Source organism: Rhagoletis zephyria, unplaced genomic scaffold (genome assembly GCF_001687245.7).
Source record: "Rhagoletis zephyria isolate East Lansing unplaced genomic scaffold, Rhagoletis_zephyria_1.1 Rzeph_scaffold_00018, whole genome shotgun sequence".
Classification (NCBI taxonomy): domain Eukaryota; kingdom Metazoa; phylum Arthropoda; class Insecta; order Diptera; family Tephritidae; genus Rhagoletis; species Rhagoletis zephyria.
In genome coordinates, this window is record NW_016157102.1 from 789,320 (window position 1) to 798,440 (window position 9,121).

The 9,121-nt window shown below is 37.0% G+C and overlaps 2 protein-coding genes and 1 long non-coding RNA gene across 10 annotated transcripts in view; 2 read left to right on the forward strand and 1 right to left on the reverse strand.

Annotated features, from left to right (window-relative positions):
• Nucleotides 1-197: 197 nt before the first annotated feature.
• spag (RNA polymerase II-associated protein spaghetti) lies at nucleotides 198-3,088 on the forward strand. Its single transcript, XM_017613908.1, has 8 exons — nucleotides 198-448; nucleotides 505-640; nucleotides 699-909; nucleotides 971-1,179; nucleotides 1,242-1,684; nucleotides 2,426-2,515; nucleotides 2,609-2,804; nucleotides 2,901-3,088. Exons 1-8 carry the CDS (start codon nucleotides 290-292, stop codon nucleotides 2,987-2,989), a joined length of 1,533 nt encoding a protein of 510 aa, XP_017469397.1. The 5' UTR covers nucleotides 198-289; the 3' UTR covers nucleotides 2,990-3,088.
• LOC108361308 (uncharacterized) lies at nucleotides 2,752-6,743 on the reverse strand. Its single transcript, XR_001847273.1, has 4 exons — nucleotides 6,658-6,743; nucleotides 3,130-3,207; nucleotides 2,908-3,001; nucleotides 2,752-2,840 (listed from the first exon to the last, which is right to left on the reverse strand). It is a non-coding gene; the product is annotated as an uncharacterized LOC108361308 (long non-coding RNA).
• An 84-nt stretch (nucleotides 6,744-6,827) lies between these two features.
• The window catches only part of LOC108361246 (uncharacterized), a 33,430-nt gene continuing 31,136 nt past the window's right edge, over nucleotides 6,828-9,121 (forward strand). The window contains exons 1-2 of one of the 8 annotated variants that reach the window (XM_017613825.1): nucleotides 6,828-7,530; nucleotides 7,617-7,830. The gene's annotated coding sequence lies outside the window, so the exon portion shown is untranslated. Of the gene's footprint in view, nucleotides 7,831-9,121 lie in introns of all 8 variants that reach the window. The other 7 variants (XM_017613856.1, XM_017613833.1, XM_017613871.1 and 4 more) reach the window with 7 other exon arrangements.

Below are 9,121 nucleotides of genomic sequence, written 5' to 3' on the forward strand. Positions count from 1 at the left end.
CACTCCTGAGGAAGGCACGGGGTTGTGTGCTGCTATTTAATGGCCTTCCTCAGACTTTTTCTTAGATTTCAGGGTTGTGTGCTGTATTATTATTAGATAAATAAATTTAAGTATTTGTCAAATCGTGATTTTATTAAAAGAAAATTATAAATGGTGTTGAAAAACCANTGTGTTTACTGGTTATATTGTGGAACAAAGCAAATTCATTTATTTCTAGCACGATTTCAGTCAAAAAAAGAAAGAACCCACTTAATAACTAGCAAATATATTAACAATTCATAAAACTACTATGGATGCAGTTAAAAAATCTCATGAAATTCAATTGCAAGTGCGTCATAATGCGGAAGAGGTGCGTAACACGCTTAATGATCTCTATAGCTGGGAGCAGGAAATGAAGGCCAAGGAAAAAGAGCTCACACGACGTCCTGTATTCACGGAAAAAGAAGAGGTAGATCTCTAATATTCTAGTTAAAATATAGCTAAATAATGTCATTCATACATCAGCGGGAAAATGTGCCGGTACGTAGTCACATCCTTTCGGAAAAGCAGCAAACTCAAACGAATAAACCGCAGCAGCAACCATCTAAATTAGCTTCTGTTGTTAAGGACGCAGAAATTTATCCGACGAGCTCCAGCGGTGGTAAAATAATTACAAAAGTTTTGAAACTGTCATCATATCTCATCTCGCACAATTTTAGCTTCTACTCCCACAGAGAAAAAAGAGAATCCCCTGGACCACAACGAAGAAAAGCGCAAACAAGCTAATGAAGTGAAAAACAAAGGAAATACGTTGGTTAAGCTTGGCGAATATGAGAAGGCCATTTATGAGTACTCTACCGCGATTGATATATTCCCAGAGGATGCGGTGTTTTATAGTAATCGTGCGCTTTGCTATCTAAAATTAGAGAGGTTAGTTCTCTATGTAAAAAGCGACCATAGCCGCTATAATTTAGAAATTTTCTTTCGTCAGATATAATGATTGCACTGAAGATTGTGACCGGGCCATTGAAATCGATAGCTTATGCGTTAAAGCCTACTATCGACGCATGCAAGCCAATGAGTGTCTAGGCAACAATATGGATGCACTTAAAGATTGTACCACTGTTCTAATGATCGAACCCAAGAATAGTGAAGCAAATAAAAGTTTGGAACGCATCAATGAAAGAATACGAAAAAGTTGTATGTAACAAAAGGACTACCGCTGTTTTCATTTCTATTATTTAATTGGTTATTTGTTTTAGTAAAATCAGCAAAAGGACCAAACTTCAGCGCAACCAGTGACAACATAATAGATATTTTGCCTATCGATAAACCACCTTACAAACGCTCAACCAAGCCTCTTCGTCGTGTGCCCATAGCAGATGTTGTAGGCCCCAAAGATAAAAAAAGTTGTGAAAATTCAAATTTGAAAATCTCGGATGAAGATATAGACAAATTATTTAATAGCAACTGTGGTCCATTTGTTGAGGTCAAGAAATCCAATAATACAACGGAACGTAAAAACGCTGGAAAACCCGAAGCGAAAGGAGGAGAAAAATCTAGGCGATTAGACGAAGTGTACCCTCTTTCTAATCAAACTACTGAAAAGCAAGAACGCGAAGAAAGCCAGACAACCTCATCAACCGGAGAGGCGGACAAGTCGTGCACGACGTCTGGAACGGATGTGCTCCGGCTGAATGCTAATGTAAGCGCATTATTTTCTTTCCTCTGGGCGGTAATTGCTTTATTTATAAGATTTTTTGATGCCATTAAACAAAGTAGCAAAAATTTGTTCAAACGAGACAAAGACTCTTGAAAAAACACGTCTTTAACACAAAGAATTTATTATTATTAAAATTATTATTTGAATGTTTACCAAAAATATGTAGTATGTAGTACTAATTGGTTTATGGGTATCTTACCAAAAAGTATATAGTCGTGCCAAACAAAAAATTTATTTTTAGTTAATAATAAAAATTAAACAATTGCTACTGAACGCCTAAATATAGTTATAGAAAATTAAATTAGATTTTTTGTCTAATTAAGTGTGAATCTGTAGTTGCATAAATGTCCTTTAAAGCACCAACTTTATTTGTAATAGTCATCAAAGTTATTATCATTATTTACAAATTTTGTCGAAAACTAAGGCAGTCTGTAGCTTTATCCAATTGGGTTGTTTAAGGGTGAAGATTTTTGTGTTGTAGCGGCTGAAAAACTTAATAAACCGTCTCTAAATTAACATGCGTGTGTTTGTATTCAGTGTTTCGAATTTTGTTTGGAGGGCTTGAAAGATTAAAACGAAATTGCAGACAATGTGAGAGTGTTAAAATTGTTTCATGTACATATATTATTTTATTTTTGCTAATTTATTTTATTTTACTTTTTCTCTTTTTACTAGTTTAATTCGTGTTTGCATTGATTAAAAAAAAAGTTTTTATTCTTCTAGCGCCCCTTGCCGCCACCTCCAACGTCCACAGCGCAATTTTATCCTAACTGGAAAGAATTGGCGCCTGCCCAAAAGTATTATTACTTAAAGGTAATAAATACGATTTAGAGATGGTTAAATTTAAAAACATGTTTTCATCTATACAAAAAATTTTATTCATTTTTTTTTTTTTGCCATTTACAGAGCATTAATGTATCGCAAATACGCAAAATACTTGGTGCGGGTTTTGATTCTGATACTCTTACGGACATTCTTCATACTCTTCGCGACTTTTACTTATCAAATAAGGATGAAACAGCCGCTGCCACCCTCCTAGAAATCAGTAAAAATAATCAAGTCACCATTTTATCGCTACTTATGTCTGCCGATGAGAAGAAACGTAAGTAAGCGCTTCTTTTAGGTCCAATTTTTTACACTGGAAATAATATTTTGTATTCATGTTTATAACGCAAATATCATTTCTTTTATTTTACAGTCCTTACCGATATTCTAAATACTTTTAAGGAGAACCAGGCAAGCGCCTCAGCAGCAGAAAAAATAGCAAAAAATTTCAATTTGCATTAAATGCCTTCTTTCCTTAATGCATGTACATTTGTGTCCAATCATTTTGATTTACATAGTTGAAAACAAATTTATTTAAAATAAAATACAATTATGAAACTATTGATTTGGGCCATATTTCTGTAAAATTTTTCGATACTTACTTGAAATAAAAAGCGAAAATAAGTTTTCCTTTTCCCTCCTACGCGTTTCAGCGCTTTTTCCCGCCTTCTTCAGGGAGTCTGTATTTGAACAATAAATAAACAATAAACATGATTAATATTAACAATACACACAAACATATGTCTTTCAATAGATATATGATTTCAGTAGATAATTATGATTTGCAATGTCTATTGAAACACATATGTATGTATGTATGAACTGAACCAGGTTACAAAGAAAAATGCATACATTTCATATTTTATTTATTTAATATCGGTCCATAAAAATATCAAACGATATCGGAAACGTATTTGTGTGTAGAAATTTTACTAAAAATGTATCTCCAATATACCCAAGCTAAAACTTTTTTAAAAATACAGTGCCGGACAAAAGTATTGGCACAGAGAATTTTTCGCAATATATGCAAAGTTTTTTATTCGAATTTATTTTCAATATTTTTTAATAAAAATATAGTTCGTACTTCACCAAAAAACATAAAAACAAAACCTCTAAACTTTGTGCAAAACTCAGGAAAATTCAATAAATTTGCATACTAATTTGCAACTTCTTATTCAGATTTTTTAGAGAAATTCTAAGTATGCAGTTTTATAGCTCAACTAATTCTAGTATAACAAACACTGCTTGAAGGTGCTAAAAAATCGCATTGATTTTTGGCAATTTTTCTTCAGTCAGGTTCTTCCGTACAAAGTATCTTCGACAATTATTTTTTGTGTGGAGAAAATGAGCAACACCTTCTACTAAAAAAATGTCCAAAAATCAACGCAATTTTTTAGATACTTCAAACTTGCACTTTGTTATACTAAAATTAGTTGGGCTATAAAACTGCATACTTAGAATTTCTCTAAAAAATCTGAATAAGAAGTTGCAAATTAGTATGCAAATTTATTGAATTTTCCTGAGTTTTGCACAAAGTTTAGAGGTTTTGTTTTTATGTTTTTTGGTGAAGTACGAACTATANATACTTTTGTCCGGCACTGTATGAAAAATTCATTATATTCTTTTTATCTCAAACTCAGGAAGAGCGGAAAATTCTACAGTCTAAGAATTATATATATCCTATTTGATCTTCAGTGTCATATGAAACGTCAATCTTCCTATTTAATAATATTTTTTTACCAAATTTACCCAACTACCCACCACAGACGATCAAATGAACCTCACGTATGATATGTTATCAGAACGTAGAATTTAGGGGGTGTTAGCTGAGTGAGTGTAATTGGGCAGGTGAAGCTGTGGTTGGTGTCGTGGGGGCAACATTCACAAGCCGGACATGTATTTGATATGTCGGGGTGGAGCGTGGATAAGTAGGAGTTGAGATGCAACTGCAATATCCAGACCTCGGGTCTTATTCTTACTAATTTACCAGCTGCCGGCTGGCAGTGTGTTATTCTGGGGAAATTTACAGGGTGGAGTCCCTTCCCCGCTCCTAGTAAAAAAGCTGCAATCGCGCTTTTCACTTGCAAAAAGACGACAGGTATAAATGTCTCTGGATCTCGTTCCGAAGAAAGTATACTGGTTACACATAGTATATGTGTAATCAACGGCGAATAGGAACCTTCAAAGCATAAATAGGAAGCTAGGAATTATATATAAGCAGGGCTCTTATATCCAAGATCATGTTCTTCTTGTTTGCCTCAACCGCTGTAAACCGCTAATCGACGCGATTTTGGCCGCCAGTCGTTTCTCTTCTATGCCAACTGACTCCAATTGGAAATGTCGAAAGAAACTCAAAAGAAACCAAGTCCCTCTCCACTTGGGTTTTCCATCGCAGTGGGGCCTGTATTTTCCTCTGCTACCATCAGCAGGTTCCGAGTTGAATACTTTCGGAGGACATGCACTAAGTCCATACTTTTGACTCCGTAGGCAATTTAAAAGCAGAGCCCTTTCTCGATGAACAAAAGTTACGCTCTACAAATCTCTCATCAGGCCCGTCCTTCTATATGGCCAGAAACATGGTCGATGTCGAACAAAGTTAAAACGGCTTTGGGAACTATTCTATGCAAGACCTAGGGCCCTGTTCGCGTGGACGACGAAGAGCAGAGAGACAATTGGCGACGTGTTTTGGTTTCGGTCCAAACAGACGAACGGTTGTAGAGCCAAACAGGAACGAAGAATATGTACGTACATCAAACCTTATGTCCCAAATAACCACTATTTATGTACATATATCTCGGAATCAAACTCAAGATGACGATATGCCTTCGAAAAGATTTTAAAAGTCTTCGCGATTGATTGTACGTTGGCTTGAAAAAAAAAACAACGTACGAAGTCTTTCAACTTTCTTTGGTGAAAGCTGATGATAGAAGAAGTCGCCTATAGAAATCAGAAACAAAATGAAGTACAAAGTTGTGGTCAAAATCGGAGAACGTAATTTGATAGCCACTGTCTCAATGTGGTATGTCTCCCTGTTCACTTCAAAATATAGACATGATGTTCTGTTCCTTAGACTTTGGTTGTTTCCCGGACGTGGCTGTAATATATATCATATATTTCCGGAACCACATAAAGGGTCGGGGGACTGTATGCAAACATTTCAAAGTCTACATCCGTTTTCAAGTTGAGCAGATGGTAACGAAAAGTAAGGTGACACGTTCCGTAGATGACAATGGTGTGTGTTTAAAAACCTGTTATCAGGTCCTCCGTAGATGACTTCAATGCACGCCGAGAGGATCAAAGTTTTAAGGGCACCTAATATCGCCGATTTTGAACTCAATCGATGAGGTGTTCATCCGAGGACGTCGTCCTGATCCGATATTATTTTTAGAATACCGTTAATCAAAGTAAAATGAGAAGCAAATAAAAAAGCTTAATCATTACGTCTACCTCAGCAACTTCAATAACTTTAGACACATCAAGCAGGCGCTAACACTTTGAGCCGAATCTCGGCTGTTAAATCCGTTTAAATTTGATGTTGGAATTGCATATTATGTTCTCATGCTACTTCAGTCGAAGATCAAGTCAATCGAGTTACTGCCTGTGCACTCAAGTTGTAGACATGTGCAATTATTGGTTTGGTGACAGTATGCGCCACTCCGTACACAACAACTTCATTGAAGCGATAATCAGTTAAATTGTTTATAGGATTAATTTTTACATCACCGCAATGGGGGTGGATAACTAGAGACTGCTATGGAGCAGCAATCGTCGCACGAGTACGCGTTCAGGCCTGTCTGCGAAAGCCACGCCGTTCTCATGAACTTCATTTCAATGCAAACAAATCATCGTACTTTTACAAGTGCCGATATTTACACACATACGTATTACGTATAAGTGAAAAGATCATTGTCGAAAAGCGAGATCTTCCAACTGGAATACACTCTCCAAGATCCATATTGTGGATGTCAATCATGACGTACTTGCTGACGTCGCGCTCAGCGGAGCCTGAATTGGAGCCGGTGTTTCAAGCTTGCTACGAGCACCAGTGCAGCCTAAATAGTCTGGGCATACAGATGTAAATGTACATATGTCCATATGTGCATTTGTATGATATCTCTACCAGTATTTACTTGTTTATCTTTACAACGCTCAATCAGCGCGCCTACTCGCTCTTGCCGCTTCATTGCACTCGCAGCCCACTTTGCCACTTGTCAACTTCGGCTATTCGGCCAGCTTTAGCTCCAGGCCTCCAAACAAGCCAGACAACAGCTCAGCGACATGCATAGAATATGCGCCACCAACTCAACATGTCGCTGATCGGCGTCGCGGACAGTTGCTGACAACACGCTGACCGATTTGGATATACAAACGCGCATTCGTATCGTACCGGTTTCTCGTGAAACATCACACCACAAATCACCGTTCAAAGCCGTCGCGTACCGCTCAACTCAACTGCTGTGCCTACAATACGACTCAGTTCAATTCCAATCGCAGTAAGAGCGCAGCGTTTAAAGCGCACATTAGTCGTCGCGAAACTCGAATTTCTATATAATTTTTCTGATTTCTTTCTCCATCAGCAGCGCGCTGCTCCATCATATCCGTCGCCGCCAAGTGCCGCATGCCGCGCGTCTCCCGCCCACTTTCATTGTGCTGCTGTCTCGGTCATATCCATGTATAAATGTTTTTATTGTGATGTTGTTGTGTAGTGTTTTTTTTGTAAGCGAGTGATTTTCTCATTCCTTTATACTCTAACTTAACTGGAAAAAAAAATAAATCTGTATTTGCGCTTAGTTACATATAGTATAAGTACTCGTATTTAGTGGATATTCGTATCTGCAAATAAAATATTTTCCAACCGTTGCGCTACAGAATTTGATTGTGCGTAAAAACGGTTTGCGAATTCCGCGATTTTATTTTGTTATAATTCTTTACAATCGCACTGAATCCCTACGAAATCGTTTGGCGCATCGCCTCCACCTCGTAAATAACATTAAGCCAATAATGTATGTAGATATATGAAAGCATACATATGTGCATATGGATATACATACATACATATATGCATACATATGTATTTATGCATATACAGCCAGTCGTCCAAGATAAGAAAAATTGCGCGTAAAATCAAAATACATAATTAATTAAATAAATATTGTGAAAATCAAAGTTGAACATGGAAAGAAGCTCAGCGGTTTGAGAATTTCTACAACACAAATTAAGTTTGAGAAATAAGCGCAACAGATGCTGGGATATAGATTGGAACATTTCACGAACGGACAAGTGTGTGGAATTCCTTAGAAAAGGTGATTTGAAAAAAAACTATTCAAAGTAACTTGATTTTAAAGCAATTCTAAGGGCCGTTTTCACAGTGGCGAGTTACGGGTGTGTTCGAGCTACGTAATAATTACCGCAGTATTGCAACCTTGTTACTTGCAGGATGCTCTGCTGCTGATGCTCAACTAAAAATCTACTGAAAAGCTGCAGAAATTGCGCAGCAAAATTTTTTATGTCGCATCTGATTTGCTATTGATGAGCAAGTCAATATTGTATTCCTCGAACGCGTACTTTAGAGAGAATCGCTTAAATTTTCGCGTAGAACGAGAATAACACTGCCGCATTAATTTCTGCTCGAATACACCCTGACTCAGCTGTCGAAACTATAGATTTTCAGAACAATGCGGGTTAACTCTCCGCTGTGAAAACGGCATTAGCAGTGCTAAAAATATACAAATTGGTTAACATATCTTACTCATACAATAGATACGAAAATTTTTTTTTTGTGTGTAAAAAAAACCCCAATGTCTCGAAAATAGTTTTGAGTTTACCAACTGTACGCGTTTAACGAATTCCCCAAAAGTAGTTTAGTAGTAGTTGCCCTTCGAAATTCGAAATAGACAACTCTAAGGCTTTTCTAAACGAACGAACGATGTTTGGTGTCTCCGATCGGTCTTCGATAGTCCCACCGCTGAACCGCTGAAGGTTGTGAATCTTGGCAAGAAATTCATACTGGTAGTGAGTCAAAACTGTTTCGAAGTTCAATAGTTTCCCAGCCAGAAAAAATCTGGATTTTTGTCTCTTTACCGATTCCATTTTCGGATACTTTGACGATCCGTTTTGTTACCAAAGTGTACGGCAGAAACGTGTGTGCAGAGAGGTGCTGTTTTTTTTTTTTGAAATCTGTCTGATTGAATTTTACGTTCAATACGCTTTCCTTGTGCACTTTACACAGATGCTCTTCCATGGTTCGAAAAAAAATTAAGGAAGCGACTGACGGCATTCGAACTCGGCACCTTCTGAAAGCTAACAAATAGGAGCACGACCCTCAACACGCTCAGCCACTGCCGACTACATATTTATGTATATGTACATATATATAAAATAACAAGTAAGAAAGTCTAAGTTCGGGCGGAGCCGAACATTAAATACCCGGCGCAAGTATTAAATATATGTTTTTTCACCCTTCCGAAACCTTCCGCTAGATGGTAAGCCGAGGTGTATAAATTTTGAGTAAATTAGCGTCCTTCAATTTCGAAATATTGAAGTTTCAAGCATTTCTTAAATTTACCGTTATATGAGAATCGGCCGTTATTTTAG

Coding starts and splice junctions, on each gene's coding strand:
- spag (XM_017613908.1), top strand. CDS start 290: ATGGATGCAGTTAAAAAATCTCATGAAATTCAATTGCAAGTGCGTCAT. Junction 449..504: donor TATTCACGGAAAAAGAAGAG/GTAGATCTCTAA, acceptor TTCATACATCAG/CGGGAAAATGTGCCGGTACG. Junction 2,805..2,900: donor GTCTGCCGATGAGAAGAAAC/GTAAGTAAGCGC, acceptor TTTATTTTACAG/TCCTTACCGATATTCTAAAT.